Raw genomic sequence first — 16,448 nt, 5'->3', positions numbered from 1 at the left:
GTTAGCACTGTGGAGGATTGTTTTGTATGTTTTGGCTGTCATGAGGTTTCTTTTTTGCTCTATTGTAAGTAGGTTGGCTTCGAAAAGTAGGTTGGGGATGGGTGTTGAGGGGAGAGCGCCAAGCGCTGTGCGTATTCCAGCATTATATGTTGTTTTTAGTTTGTTTAGTGTAGATCTAGGCGCGTGGCCATAAATGAATATGGCGTAGTCTATTTTGGCTATGAGTGTTGCCTTTGTTATGTTAAGAAGTGTATGGGTGTTGCAGTTAAACTTGGGGCTTGCTAAACATTTTATTATATTCAGTTTGTTGGTAAGGGATGGTTGGATGTGTTTAATGTGTGAGTCCCATCTGTATTTATTGTTTATTGTTAGTCCTAGTATTTTGAGTTGGGTTACTAGGGGGATTGCTATATTGTTGGAGGATAGGGTACAATTGCAGTTTTGTTTCCTGCAAATGTGTAGGTGTTGGCATTTGTTAAGGGATAATGATGCTCCAGAGTATGAGCACCATTCTTGGATGTTTGCAAAAAGGGAATCTAGATTGAATGTTTGGTTTTTTTCTCTATTGAGTGGGACTATAAGGAAGTAATCATCTGCATAGGCACTAAAATGGATTTCTTTTGTAAGCTGATTATATTGGCAAGTTTGTTGTAGGCAATTAGGAAGAGGATAACTGATATTGGTGAACCTTGGGGAATGCCATTAAGGAGTGGGAAGGGAGAACTGAATGTGTTGTTGATTTTTATTTTAATTTTCCTGTTGGACATAAAGTTTTTAATGAAATTTTAGTGTTATAATATTGCAACCTATGTAAACATACGAAAATACTCGAGTCAACAAAAGTCCACGTAATCTTAATTTTTTGTAGTGTCGGGCGCCAGCGGGGATTTTCGAGTGCACCCGGAAACAGTCCGTAGAGCGATCAAAACATACAATTTCAGGTCCTACACTCCACACAAGAAGCCGTTGGTAAATTTAATAAATAGGAGGAAGCGCATAGAGTTTGTGGACAAAAGAATTGACGAAGAGCTCAAGCGGGCGTCTCCGCGTATGGAGAAGACCAGAAGAAGCCCTTATTAAAAAAATACGGTTAAAACTGTAAAACTCAACGGCAGTGGTATTATGGTTTGGAGCTGCATGGGTGCAGCAGAAGTCGGAAATTTGGAATTTATTAACGGAGTGATGGACCAATTTTTGTACATTGACATTAGAAATTGGAAATAGGTTCCGAATTCTATCTTCAGCAGGATAACGACCCTAAACACAAGGCATTGAACACAAGGCTGTACCTCGCGTACAACACTCCACAACCATTTTACTAAGAGTGGTGCGCAATGATCCAAATTATATTGAAAAACTGGTGGTGTACCAAATCGTCTCAATGAGGTGATTCAGATGATTAGTTATCCCATCAGATACTAAGTTTAAAGTTTGCATAAAAATAAGTTTCTTTATAGTTTAAAAGTTTATATTGGTTTGTAAGAGTACGTAGACTTTTGTCAAAGCAGATATTAAAGATCCTTTTGCTTTGCATAAATAATATTATATCAAGTTATAAATCTTACCATTTATTTTCATTATTTAAGAGAAAGTTTTTTAAATTTAACAAAAATTTGGCCAAGTTACAAGGTGATTTGTGAAAATATAACAAGAGAACGGGAACTTTGGTGGCACACTGTACACTTCCTTTATGGTGTTCTAACCCTTTATTTGGCCGTGTTGCATATCTGCAACATACCGGTTAAAATGTATTTTTCGCAATGAAAATCGAACAAACCGAATGTGGCTATTTGTTGTACATCTGAAACATACGTATTTTATAAATAATTTGGTTCGGGCACACTTCTAGATGTTTTGTGAAACTTATGTTCACTTTCCCGCCAATTTTGTGAGAAGCACAAGTTGTGTGCGCCAAAAAAATTGTGCTGCAAAATTTTATTAAAATTATAGATATTTCTATACGAAAAACTTGTAAAAACCAAAGGTTAATATGTATATTTGATGGTTAATATGATGTTTCTTGTTGTGTATTGTGTGTAGATTTGAAAAATCGGTATGTTGCAGATATACATCAAACAACTATTCGAAGTTATATTTTACAGAATTTATTTTGTTGTATATGCAGCATAGAGTATTTGTGGTTATAATTTTTGTTGTTATTCGTTTATACATATGGTTATATGTTGTTATGTGTCATAAAAATTGTCTTGGGTTTGTCGTATGTGTTTTATGAGACTACATACATATATACAAATAGTACTTCTTACGCAGGAAATATGTCAGGAAAAGGTTTAACAGCTTCACAGGTTAAAAATTATTTCAACAGTTTAGATAGCGAGGATGAACTTGACTTTTCTGCTGATGAGGAAAGCGATTTTTATCCAGATGAGAAAGATGCAAGTAATACAGATGAAGATGACATCGATGACCAAAATCCACAGAGTAATGCCTTAGACGTTTCAAACTCAAAGCTCATGGATGATTCTGAGCCAAATGTTTCCACTAATAACCCTGATCTGAAAAGAAACTTGCTATGGAGACAACGCCGTTCAATTTTGAACGAAAATCATTTGCAGTTTCTCGGGAGTACTATGTTGCCTCCGCAACTAATGGAACTATCAGAGCCAATACAATTTTTTTAGTATCTTTTTCCAAAAAAAACCTGTTTGATGAAATTACAATCGAAATAAATCTTTATATTCGCCAAAAAGACCCTAACGCACATGTCAATTTTACGTCCTTAGATATTCGACAGTTTGTTGGAATCATATTATACATGTCAATTTCGCGTCTTCCAAGGATTACTCAATATTGGTCAACAATAATTGGAGTACCAGCGATACAGAATATTATGTCGCAAAAAACATTTGAGATGATTAGGCGTCACATTCACTTTAACAACAATGATAAAGCCCTGCCTTTTTCACACTCCTGTCACGATCGGATATTCAAAATCAGGCCAATAATCGATGATCTGAACAAAAATATTAAAAAAGTTCCTATGGAACAATTTTTGTGTGTTGATGAACAGATATGTTCAACAAAAGGTACAATCCCAACAAGCCTCATAAATGGGGCTATAAGATTTTTGTACTTAGCGGTAATTTGGGCTTCTGCTACAAATTCGAAATAGATAGTGGAAATGAAAATAAAGTACGACCTAACGAGCCACAGCCGTCTTAGCAGTATGTACATGTTGGAGTTTCCGGCCACCTACACCTTTTGCCATAGGTTTTCCGTCGTTTTCCACGCGGCTGAGAACTTTGTACATACATACATATGTAAGTATTTTGTTTTTCTCGACACGGAAAACATTTCCACCAATTCTGAAACTGGATTGCCCAACTGCCGATTGCACAAGATCAATTGAAGAACATCAAAGCATAAGGGGGGTTTCTACGTTGTTGGGCCGAAAAGGCGCTTTTTAGTAAGAATTTCTTTTTGAGAAAAGTATAATAGATCAAGGAATGACATTTTCCACAGTTGTTTGGAAAACTTTATTCTATGTATAAAATTTTTTTCGGCGATCCGGGAAAAGGGGGGAGGGGGGAATTTTCCAATAGCATCCCCATTTCGTCCTTATGGAAGTCCTACCGTTCGCAAATGAAGTCTGAATCCAAAATCGAACATTTTTTCTTAATCTAGACACTTTTCCGCAGAGCTGGTAGTAGAATTGGGAAAAAGGATGAAAAATTAAAAAGTTATGAGCTTTTTTTACTACTAATTAATTTTTAAAATTAACAATTTTTAATATTTTTCGCCAGTTCTACTACCAGCGATGAACAATATCCTAAAGAACATGTGTAAATATAGCGATTGGTTAATTTTTGCGCCCTGTAGGACTTACATGAGCTCTAAAAATGTAGTTTTGAGAAAAACGCCTTTGAAAATTAGGAACCCAGCCCAGCACGCTTGACATCGCTCCACTTAACGGCCGATAACTTTCGTAATTTTATTGATTTCAATTTGTGTGTGAAATTTTTACACAGTATTCTTGAAACATATACCTATCCGAAAAAAAATCGAATGTTTTTATAACACAAGGTAGAAAATTAATTTCTTTCCGGGCATTATTAACCAATATTTTAATTGCTTTTTTATGTGTACTCAGCCAAATTTCACACAAAGTGAAAAATAAACACAAAAATAGAGATGCATAAAGGGATTCTAAGAGCATAGTTAAAGGTAAAGCCCCGTTATTACTTAGAATGAGAGCAAAACAGATAAAGAGATCAAAATGTGTAAACCAGGGGTAGGCACAAAGAGAGCCAGCGCAAACTGTCAGTGTATGTGTGTGCTTTACACTGCGAAAAATGAAAAGTGGATAAAATTTGGCTCAATCGCTAAAACCAGCACAATCGATGATCTGCTGTAGGAAAATAAATGAGAAAACAAACCCCAAATTAATTGTTTCATGTGCATTTATGCAACAACGCGACATAGATGCGCTTGCGTCGAAATGCTGCAACAGACTAATTCTGTTTTTACGCTCTCAAGTGCACTTCGTGTTGACTTCGGCATGCAGACAGATGGTAGAACGATCATATACCGATCATTGTGCGATGGTATCGATGGAAATTTAACTTTTCGATAAATCGATGGAAGATGTCGATATATCGATGGTTTAATGTAAGTCGAAAATTCCCACCAGGCACGTGTAAGTTGTCTAATTCTACTTTTATTCATCCCCTGATCCATCAGTCATACCAGCTTTGCTCTTTTCTCCCATATATGTATGTCCCTACATATTCAAATATACATCTGTACTATAATTAACTTTATATTAATTAGTACGATTATTTTACATGCTAGTATCTAATTTAATCATATCGCGCATAATTCATCCACCAGATGTGCGCTTTTCCATTGAGAACAAATCGAATGAACATTGGGGTTATTTCCCCTTCTTCGACTTGTATATTCCCATCACATACCCACAAGCCACCCTCGCTTGCGTTTGACTCGGGCACGATGCACCCCGCACCCGTCTCCTGGGCTTGCTTAGCCCACACTTTTGCTCTCTTTGAGCTTCGGTTTTGCCCGATCTCAACACGCTCGGCTCTGATGAGCAGCGCAGTCAGAGAGCACCTGCACCCGGTACTCTCTCTCGTACACGCATAGTGTACGTCAGGGGTAGGCACAAAGAGTGCCAGCTCAAACTGTCAATGTATGCGTGCGCTTGCTTGTGTGCGTAAGCTGCTTTACACTGCGCGAATCGTATGTGAAGAAACGAATAAAAAAATTAAACTGCAAGTGAAAAAGAATAGTTCCGACCTAATTGTTGTTCAGAAACTCAACTATTTCCTTTACTTCTATATTGTTTGGATAACTTTTTATACGAAGGAGATCTTCTTAATGGCTATCAGTAAGACTATTTTGAATTGAATCTTTAATTAATTTCATTGTCGAAAATGTGGATTCGCAAATGTACATATGTTGTGGTAAACATGGAAGATAATTTTAACATTGCCTTTTTGGAATTAGGAAATTTATCCATAGGAATTTCTCGCCAAAATTCTATTCCACTATTTACAATTAGTGGCAGCATCAGGTTAGTTTTCATGACCTGTATTTCCTTCTTAATTTCTTCTGGGATTAATTCTGATTCTGCTTCAAGGGGGCTATTGAAAACTGCGATTAGCCAATTGATTTGTTTAAAATCAGAAAATTTTTCAGCTATTTCGGACGAAAGGGTATTAACTGCCTCAGCGTATTCCTGAATTCGGGAAGGGTTAGGGTACAATATTACACTTTCTGCAGTTCGCTGAAGGCTGGACAGGGCATTATTTTTCATCTGACTATTAATTTTGCGAGTAAAATTTTTTATCGCTGCAATTAAATCGGACGGAAGTTTATTGCGGCCCTGAAGCTGAAGATTTAATTGATTAATAAAAGAATCAGTTAGAAATGCCAAGTCTAAAATAAATAATGGATTTTTTAAAGAAGTTAATAATTCTTTATCCTTTTCTAAATTTTCGTTTTCTAATAAAGAAATTACTTCTTTACGAAGACTGTATAGTCTGTCCAAACTTTGGCCACGGCTCAGCCACCTAACATCAGTAAAAAGGCAAAGATCCTTATATTCAGCGCCGATTTCTACGAGAAAGGATTTAAACTTTCTATGGGTTAGCGAATTATGACCACTTTTTATGCGATTAATAATTTTAGTTCCTACACCCATTGCATCAACAACTTGAAACATTTTTGCAAACAATGCTTGCTGATGAATGAAACAATGGAAAAATGGTGTTTCTCCTATTTGTCTATTGACATGACCAAGAAATCCTTCATTGTTTTCGTTCATGGTGGCGGCACCGTCAGTGCAAATTGATGACATTTTATCTGTCAATTGGAGTGAAAGTACATGCTTCTCAAAAGCATCAAAAGTGCTTTTCCCATTCACATGACCATGAAAGGAATGCAATTTTAGAAATTCATCACAGATGTTGAATTCGTAATCTATGGTTCTGACACAAATAATCATTTGACTAATATTTCTAATATCTACACTTTCATCTAAACAAACTGAAAAAAAAAGCACAGCCCTCTATTCGTTGTTTAGCTTGTGAGTATAAATATTGCCCTATTTCTTCGGTCCTGCGAGTTATTGTTCTATTAGACAGTGGAATATCCTTAATCAAACTGTATGACTCTTTCTCCTTTTGGCCCAAAATATCGAGGATCTCTAAACAAAGGTCTTTAAAAAACATACCATCTTTAAATGGGCGACCTTTCCGTGCTAATGCTATTGCAACAGCAAAAGAAGCTTTCAATATAACATTTTCATCGACACTATGTCCGGCATGGCTTGGGGTGCAATTGCGGCGCCTACTGATTTTACTGTTAAATAAACTATTAAGTTTTTGAAAAATTTCTAGTTTTTCATCTTCATTTTTGTTGTGCAACTCTTTGTGAATGCTAACAAAGAGCCGTTGAATGCAATATTTAGATATTTTGGTAATCACCCGATTACAAACTATGCATTCTGGCTTATTGCTAATATTTAACATAAAAAATAACTGTTTTTCCCAATTAACATTCCACATGACTTAGCTATAGTTTTAATAAACGTGTCAAAGCAACAACAAAGAAAAAATACCAAACAATTTTTGAAAACAAGTTAGAAGCAAAGAACAAAGCCAAAGTCTTTAAAAGACCATTTAAATTTTAACAAGAATAAACACAATACCACAACACTTGTTACAACTTTCAATTTAAATTCATTGCCTTACTAATTCTTAATAAATCGCTATACTCATCGCGAAGTTTGCGTTAAATTTACAAACATTTATATAAATTTATAATCAAAACTTTAACAAACGCAAATATAATTTTGTTGTTGCGCTGCTTAGTTTTTGATTTCGTTCTATCTTTTGCTCCCACCCGCGCTCTCAATTTACAGTTCATAGTTTGCTTTTGTTTGTGTGGTGTTGGTGCTCTCTATTCTTTTGTTTTCTCTTTTGATCGCGCTCGCGGCCGTTAACTTCGCGCTTGTGACAAGTTTTTGTTGTTGTGTGTTTTAATACAGATAAGTACAAATATTCTCTCTTTTTGTTTTCTCTTTTTAATTTGCATATTGCAGTTAGCTTTTGCCTTGGTTTGTATACGTCTCTCTTTACATACATACATATACAGTTTTCTTTTTATTTACATTGTTTGATCTGCCCAGTTGCAGATGGTACAAAACTCCAATGCTCAATAGCATGTGGAGTGGAGTGAGGAAAAATAAGTCTTCTCCTCTTCGAATTCCAGAAAGAAGTCCTTTTTATATTTCGTTTTCATGAGTTAGAAGCTCTTCATGAGCCATGTAACAGAAGCTTTTTAGAACATGTTAATGTAAATACAGTGGTAGAAATTCCGATAATCTTAAACAAATAATATAAGAAATTTTAATATATAGAAATCTAAGTTAACAATGACGTCTCCTCCAACATACTCCCCCATTGAAGGATGAAGTATGACTCCTTCAATATACATAAACGTCATCTCTTAAAGGCAATGGAGCAAGTTTGCAGATTGGGCGACGAATAATTCCTTTCTTGGTGCGAACGTCGGCTACTCTGACCCTTCCATCTGCACCAGGTATGGCTTCGACCACACGACCAGTAATCCAGCATTGCGGTGGAAGATTGTCTTCATGGATGAGAACTAATTGATCCTTTGCTATGTTGTTCTCGGGATGCAACCACTTAGAGCGTTCTTGTAATTGATGTACATAGTCGCGCTTCCAGAGTTCCCAGAAGCGTTGCTTGAGATAGGTCACCCTTTGCCAACGAGATAGATAAGATAGTTTTGAGTCATTTATTACCGGTTCAGGGATCGCTTGCAGTGAACATCCGATCAATAAGTGTGCTGGCGTCAGAGCCTCCCCGTCATTGGGATCATCGCTGTGAATGGATATTGGACGGGAATTCAATATCGCCTCCACTTCAATTGCAATCGATTGAAGCTCTTCATACGTCAAATGAGAAGAGGTCAAATTTTTGATGAGCAGAGTCTTCATTGACTTTACTGCGGCTTCCCATAAGCCTCCAAAATGGGGAGCACGCGGTGGAATGAAATTGAATTCAAAGCCGGCATTTCGGCTAAATTCCTCCAGATTTTTTGCATTGAGTTCTGAACAGAATTGCCGTTTGAAGCCTTCAAGTTGCGAACTTGCTCCGACAAAGTTGGTGGCATTGTCACAATAAATCCTTTTGGGTATGCCACGTCGTCCGATGAATCGCTTCAAACAGAGAATAAAATTATTAGCAGATAGGTCAGAGATTAGTTCTGTATGAATAGCTTTTGAAGAAAAGCAACCAAATATGGCCAAATATGTTTTGTAAGGAACTTTGCTTCGAATGCGGTACGACGTAAGAAATGGTCCACATAGATCTACTCCGCATATCAGAAACGGGCGTTCGGCCAGGAGACGGTCAGCTGGGAGGTTACCCATGATTTGTCGCATTAATACAGGTTTGTAATGATAGCAATGTGTGCAACTTCTAACAACCTTTCGGACCAGTTCGCGAGCATTTACAATCCATACTGTTAGGCGCAGAATCGCTATCAAAACCTTAGCTCCCGCGTGAAGGTTTCGCAAGTGAAGATCTTCAATATATTTATAAGTGAAATTATGAGTCTTTGGAAGCAATAACGGCATTTTAGCGTCCAATGGTATGTCAGCCATTGCAAGACGGCCTCCAACACGGATAAGTCGAATATTTTGAGAACCTATCTGTTCATTTGAGATGAATGGATTTAACCTTTGAAGCTCCGGCTTCAGACTTCGTCCTGCTTGTAAGTCCTTTAGTTCTTTCGCAAACACATCACTCTGAATGGAAGAGATTATATGATTAAAAGCCAATTTAAATTCTTCTACTGAAATGCTTCTTGTATCATTTATCGTATTATTGCGGTTAATAGGAACTCGGTTGAAAACTCGTAAAACGAGACTCTCACAATCATACGAAACGATGATAGTCTACTAATGATCTGCTTAACTATGCTCTTTTCTTTATAACTAGTGCTACATTTCAATACAAGGGTGTTTCGCAATTCTAATTCTTTGGGCTCGAAATCTGTCTTTCTTTCAGATTTCGGCCAATGTAATGCATTAAGTGTTAAGAACCTTGGTCCATGAAACCAAATTGTCTGCATCAAATCGCGCGCTGCACAGCCACGTGAAACAATGTCGGCTGGATTATCCTTTCCAGGCACGTGACTCCAAATGATATCCTGCGATTGAGTTTGTATGGTTGATACGCGATTGGCAATAAAGCATTTTAGAGTTGATGGGTGCATTTTAATCCAATGGAGAACGACAGTTGAATCTGTCCAAAAATATGTTTTGCTGACAAGACAGTTTAATTTGTGTTTGATTTTAGTCCATGTTTGGCAGAGTAAAACGGAAGCACAAAGCTCTAAACGAGGTATGCTTTGCGATTGAGTGGGCGCAACTCTCGATCTCGAAATGATCAATGAAGTTACATATTTTCCGTTGTCCAAAACCCTTGCGTATATGCAACATCCATACGCTCGATTTGAGGCATCCGAAAATCCATGGATTTCACACTTATTTTTTGGTGATGTATTAACAAATCGATTTACTCGAACCATGTCAAGATTAGATAAATCAGCTTCAAGTTGTTGCCATCTAGTCCGTAAGATCTCTGGCAACGGGTCGTCCCAGTCCAACCGCTCGATCCACAAGTCTTGGATCAAGATTTTGTAGCGTACTACGACTGGCGCTAATAATCCTAGCAGATCATAGAGCCTGGCCATGATCGATTCTATTTTTCGTTTTGTTGGTATTGCAGTTAATGGAAGATCAAATCGAAATAATATAAGATCTTCAGTTGGCAGCCACGACATGCCAAGAGCCTTGGTGACATCACTATTGTCAATATTGAGATTATATTCATAATCTGTTGGTGCCCCACTAAAATTCCACTTTGTCAATTCTAAGCCTGCCTTTGAGAGCAATTTGGTAACTTCATTCGTCTTAGCATTGAGTTCTTCGATTGAGTCAGCTCCAGAAATTAGATCGTCGACGTACATATCCTCAGCTAATACAGCAGCTCCAATTGGAAACAACTCCTTATACGTCTCTGATAAAAACTTTAAGGACCTGATTGCGAGAAATGGAGCGCACGACATCCCATAGGTAACAGTATTCAATTGAAATAATTGAATAGGTTCGTGCGGTGACTTTCTCCACAAGATTTGTTGGAAACTTCTATCCTCAGGTGCTACGAGAAATTGTCTGTACATTTTTGTTATGTCAGCTGTAATAGCATGGCGATACAAACGAAACGAGAGTAATGTTAGGATTAGATCTTGTTGAATAGTAGGACCAACCATGAGAATATCATTTAATGATATATTTGATGATGATTTAGACGAAGCGTCAAATACTACGCGAAGTTTAGTTGATGAGCTCTGCGGTCTAAGTACACAATGGTGAGGAAGAATGTAATGATTTCCCGATTGCAAATTATCTAACGAAGTTACCTCCATGTGATTCAACTTAAGATATTCATCTAAAAAATCGATGTACATTTCCTTTAATTGGTGTTGAGATGCAAGCCGTCTTTCGAGTTGAAGAAAACGTCTTTTTGCACAGGACAACGAGTCTCCAAGTTGTTCAGGAGATTCCTTGAAAGGCAACCGAACCTGTATGCGCCCTGAATCCAGGAATTGTGTGTGCACCTGAAAGTGAGTTTCACATGCTTGTTCTTCTGAGGTTAACGAAATATCTTTATTTTGAATTCCATGTATTTCATCCATTTTCCAAAACCTTTCTAATAATATGTTAAGGTCCTGCCGTTGCGTTAAATTACAAGTGTATTGTTGAGTTGATTGAGGTTCGGCAATCTTACCCCCGACGATCCATCCTAATGCAGTTTCCACTAGATGAGGAAGACCAATTCCTAAACTAATTTTACCAGTTTTAAGTAGATCAAAAAACTCCTTTACGCTAAGCAATAGATCTACTTTTCCGGGCGTATAAAAGAATGGGTCGGCTAACTCAATTTCTTTGGGAATGGCCCAATTTGACACATCTAGTCTCTTTTCAGGCTGAGGTAGAGATATAGATTTAGTCACGATAAACTCCATATTCCATTCATCTGGAGATATTCTTGAACGAATTTTGGTAGATACGGAATGTTTCATATGTGTACGTAATTCACCGATTCCAGCAATCTCATAATGATCTCATAAACGGAAGCTGAAGCCTTTTCGCTAATTCTTCAGTTATAAAGGTAAGCTCAGAGCACGAATCAAGTAATGCTCTTGCGAGCTGAAACTCACCAAGTTTGTCTTGAATAAGAACTATTGCTGTTGGAAGTAATCCCCGCCGAGCGTGGCGAGTCAACATTGATGTTGCAAATGTTTTACTTTCGTCATGTGTATTATGAATGATTTGTTGCGATTGATGATGAATAGAAGGTCCATCTAGTTGATAATTTCCCTGGACGTTTGAATCCTTATGCATGTTTGTGTGATGTAAACCTCCACAATGACGACATCTATTCAATGAAGGACACTTTGAGGCTGGATGACCCTTATTGAGGCAATTTAAACAAAGTGACGCTGTTGTAACAATCTTAAATCGCTCAATAAAAGGTAGCGAAATAAAAACTGGACAGAATGCTAACCTATGCTCAGTTGACTGACATTGAATGCATCTACTTTGGGCAGCAACAAATACCTTTGAAGTACTATGAAGTTTGTCTCTGACGGGTCTTTCCTCTTGTCGGTTTCGCAGATACCCTTCCAAATATTGACAGTGTCGACTGAGAATTTGATAACAGTCGGCCCAGTCTGGCAATTTATCATATTCTTGAACCCGATCGTATGCTTGTTTGGATTCAAGATCAATTTTTGCCATAACAATGTGAATAAGTACTGCGTTTAATACATCAGCTTCAGACCCAAGAGACAACAATGATCCGCATAGAGCTGAAACCGTATCCAAAATTGTACGTAGGGTAACAGCGTCTGCCTTTTTCATGCTAGCAATGTTAAATAAACTTGAAATATGTTCTACGAAAATAAGAACTTTCTTGTCATATCGCTCGTTGAGGCGCTCTAGGGCCTTGGGATAATTTTCGTCTGATATTTGAAATGGCGAGACTACGCTTACAGCTTGGCCAGATAGACAACTTATTAGATAGTTAAATTTGTCAACATTGGACAATGAGTTGTCTTCATGTACCATATTTGTAAATGAAGTAATAAATTTTTGGAATTCCCCATATTTGCCGTCGAATTTAGGTAATTTGAGGGATGGAAGCCGAAATTCCAATTAACTCTATATATGTACATAATACACGAGTATACATACCAAATTTGGTGGCTCTAGCTTTTATAGTCTCCGAGATCTGCGTGTTCATACGGACGGACGGACGGACGGACGGGCGGACAGACGGACATGGCTAGATCGACTCGGCTGTTCATCCTGATCAAGAATATATATACTTTATAGGGTCGGAGAAGCTTCCTTCTGCCTGTTACATACATTTTGGCGACTTTAATATACCATTTCACCCTATGGATGTATGGTATAAAAATCCATGATTACGTTACAGCCTGTAACTGTACTGTTTCTTTTTCTGTGGAACAAATTGCAATAATTTATTTGTGGGTGGAAAAAGAAATAGGGCTATTTTGTGGTTTGGTTCAATTGTCGATAAAATTTAAATGTTCAATGCGGACTTTAGATCTTGAATGATGTCAACATCATTGAAATCGGACAGACAGACTTTCTTTAAATTATTTATGTTCGGAATTACTAAATGAACTGTTGGCCGGTTGCTTGCCTCCAGTTTTTTTGAAACTATTTCAAAAGATTCTAAAATTTTGACAACCGAACCTAAACCATATAAAGTTATCTCTTCAATTCTGTTTGTATGATTTTTATATTTTAGTATTGTTGTCAGTTCAATCCAATAATTTTCAACTGACTTGAGGAGGTAGTACACCGTATTCCAATCCCAAGTATGATTTCATTCCAGATTTTTTAACGAACTTCACCAGCTTGGTGCACGCAGTGACCATAGAGCCCAGCTCGGGCACGACATTAATGCCATTAACTTTATTAATGCCGTTTTCAACAGCGTTGTTCAGCAGATGATTGATGCAATTGATTTTCTCGAAAGCGGGAAAAGCTTTTATCATATTTGATCCACGATCCAGCCTCATTTCTTTAGTCTGCAAAGCTTATAGAAAATTGCTTCAGCAGACGGCAGAAGTTTTTGTTGTTACAGGCGGACACTTAGATAACAACAACAATAAATGAAGCAAGTAAGTCGACTCGTCGACTTGGGTATACCATACACCTGGTGAAACAAATATTTAAAATTTCGAAGACCAAATGTATGTCTATTAAATTGTTTTTACATGTCTTATACTATGTGCGCTCTCGCTCACTCTACAAACACACGAGCACTCTAGCGCCGCTACTAGCCAACGTCCAATTCTGGCCTTGTGGACCGCGTAGTAAAATACGTTCATACGCATATTTTGCATGTTTCTAGTCCGATTTCAATAAAATTTGGTAGTTTTGTAGAAATAGATAAGAATAATTAGTGTGCCGAATTTGAACGCGATAGTCAAAAAACTACAGGAGGAAATCGGTTTTTTCTTAATTATGGAGGCGGAAGTGGGCGTGGCAAAATATGAAAATATATAATTCTGCGCGCATACTAAGCCAGTATACATACTAAATTTGGTGACTTTAGCTATGTTTGTTTTTGATAAAATCAGTTTTGTTTAATTTGCGGGGGCGGAAGTGGGCGTGGCAAAATTTTTAAATAGCCAGTTTCTGCGCGTTTATTAAACTAGTCTGCATACCAAATTTGATGTTGGTAGCTGTCATAGTTTTTAAGGAAATCAGTTTTATGTAAATTCCTGGGGGCGGAAGGGGGCGTGGCAAAAAGTTTGAACAATTAATTTCTGCGCCCTAACTAATCGGGTATACAAACTAAATTTGATGTCTCTAGCTGTTATACTTTTTAAGAAAAATCAGTTTTATGTGATTCCTGGGGGCGTAAGGAGGGCGTGGCCGAAATTCCAATTAACTCTGTACATGTACATAATACAAGAGTATACATACCAAATTTGGTGGCTCTAGCTCTTATAGTCTCCGAGATCTGCGTGTTCATACAGACGGACGGACGGACGGACGGACAGAGACGGACATGGCTAGATCGACTCGGCTGTTCATCCTGATCCAGAATATATATACTTTATAGGGTCGGAGAAGCTTCCTTCTGCCTGTTACATACATTTTGGCGACTTTAATATACCATTTCACCCTATGGGTGTATGGTATAAAAATTATTAAGATTTATTGACCTGAAGCCGCGCTAAAACCCAGTTTTGATTAACTTCAATAAGATCGAAATCTAGACAAATTTAATTTAAAATATTAAAGAAGCTAACATTTAAGGCCATTTTTAAGGTCATTTTTATTGGAAATTGACCTTTTCCGGATGACCATGTCCAATATTGCCCACAAATTTTTAATCACATTAAGGTCAGGAAACTGGACAGGAGGACTGACCACATGTGGGCAATCCCAGATCAACCAGGACTGAACAATGCCGGATTTGTGTTTTGGGTCATTGACTTGATAAAAACGGAATCGGCCCTCTAGACCCAATTTCTCTGCACTTTGAAGTAAATTCTCCTTTAAAACTGATAGATACATATGTCTGTCCATTGTTCCTTGGATCAAAACCAGGATTCCAACTCCCGAAGCAGCCATGCATGCCCAAACGATGACACTTCCACCGCCATGCTTCATAGTGTCGACTAACCTTTGCTAAGGATCATGTTTCCCGCTCAATTTCTTTCTGGAATGAAGTAATATATGCAGATGAATCCAAATTCAATATCTTTGGGTCGGATTCGATGCAATATGTTCGGCGCCAACCAAATACCGGGCTTCATAATCAGAACTTAAACCCCAATTCGTTTCAAATAATCCAACGAGCCTGCCTGCGCGAGTAGCCTTCAAGTGTGGCGAAATTGTGAGCTCGCCTCTGTATGGAACAGGACAATAACTTGAACGTGCGTAAAAAAAAAACCAAAGAGAAAACGAAAAATACCCTTTTAAGTACTAAATTGAAGTCAGAACACTGTATGAAGGCAATAGAAAAGATTTTCTTGAGGCAGTATAATTAGGAGGTTTAATCTCTGACGTTCTCATCGGACATAGGAGTCCTTTATGTCGCAGCCTCCGACACCATATGCTTCCACCATAGCACCATCAGACGAGCTGCTCTGATTGAAAAAACTTTTTGAACCTATTTTCAATTTCGATATCATTACATTTTAGATGGGCAACGTTCCTGAAATGATGAAAGTTGCACAAAAAAAAAAAAATGTTCCAGCTGTTCACAATAATCTTTCGCTCATTCTTAAGACAAAATAAACGGCCAGGTTTCTGGTAGAATGTCCACGTAAGGGGGCCGCCGTTTATTTTCCTTATTGGGATGCGTTTGGATTTCTAATTCTTATTCAATGGGGCGCGGTCTGGCCTTTGTGTCGCAGCCTCCTATTCTGCATGCTTTACCCATGGCTTCATCAGACGAGGTGCTCTGAAAACTCTCAAGAACCTTTTTAACCCTATTTTCAAGAGACGGAATATTCAGTCATATTGTGTTTAGATTTTCTATTCCTTGCCCTTACCTCTTAATACGCAAGGAATTTTCGGGGGCATCGCATTTCTGTTTTAGAGTGCGTTTGCAAACAAATTTGTATGGCAGTAAGCATTCGCTACTATATCCAGAATCTGGATACCAGATGATGAATGGCGGAAGACACAACTTCAATACTTGAATCTGACACCTGATTTGATTTCGATCTGAGCAGAAATTATTAAACAGTTAATTTGGCTTAATAGCACCGGTTAAACACATTCCCGGTTCAAACCTTAAAAAGCTAAAAAAATAAAA

The 16,448-nt window shown here is 37.7% G+C and overlaps 1 protein-coding gene across 1 annotated transcript; it reads right to left on the bottom strand.

Moving 5' to 3' along the window:
• Positions 1-7,966: 7,966 nt before the first annotated feature.
• Positions 7,967-13,689, bottom strand: LOC137572089 (uncharacterized). The gene is made up of 3 exons (XM_068283869.1): positions 13,453-13,689; positions 8,993-9,316; positions 7,967-8,725 (listed from the first exon to the last, which is right to left on the bottom strand). The coding sequence occupies exons 1-3, from the start codon at positions 13,687-13,689 to the stop codon at positions 7,967-7,969; spliced, it is 1,320 nt and encodes a 439-aa protein (XP_068139970.1).
• Positions 13,690-16,448: the final 2,759 nt, after the last annotated feature.

This window comes from Drosophila tropicalis, unplaced genomic scaffold (assembly GCF_018151085.1).
Source record: "Drosophila tropicalis isolate 14030-0801.00 unplaced genomic scaffold, ASM1815108v1 contig_197, whole genome shotgun sequence".
NCBI classification, from domain to species: Eukaryota; Metazoa; Arthropoda; class Insecta; order Diptera; family Drosophilidae; genus Drosophila; species Drosophila tropicalis.
The sequence above is the reverse complement of the archived record's forward strand: the minus strand, read 5'-3'. Positions and strand labels throughout refer to the sequence as shown.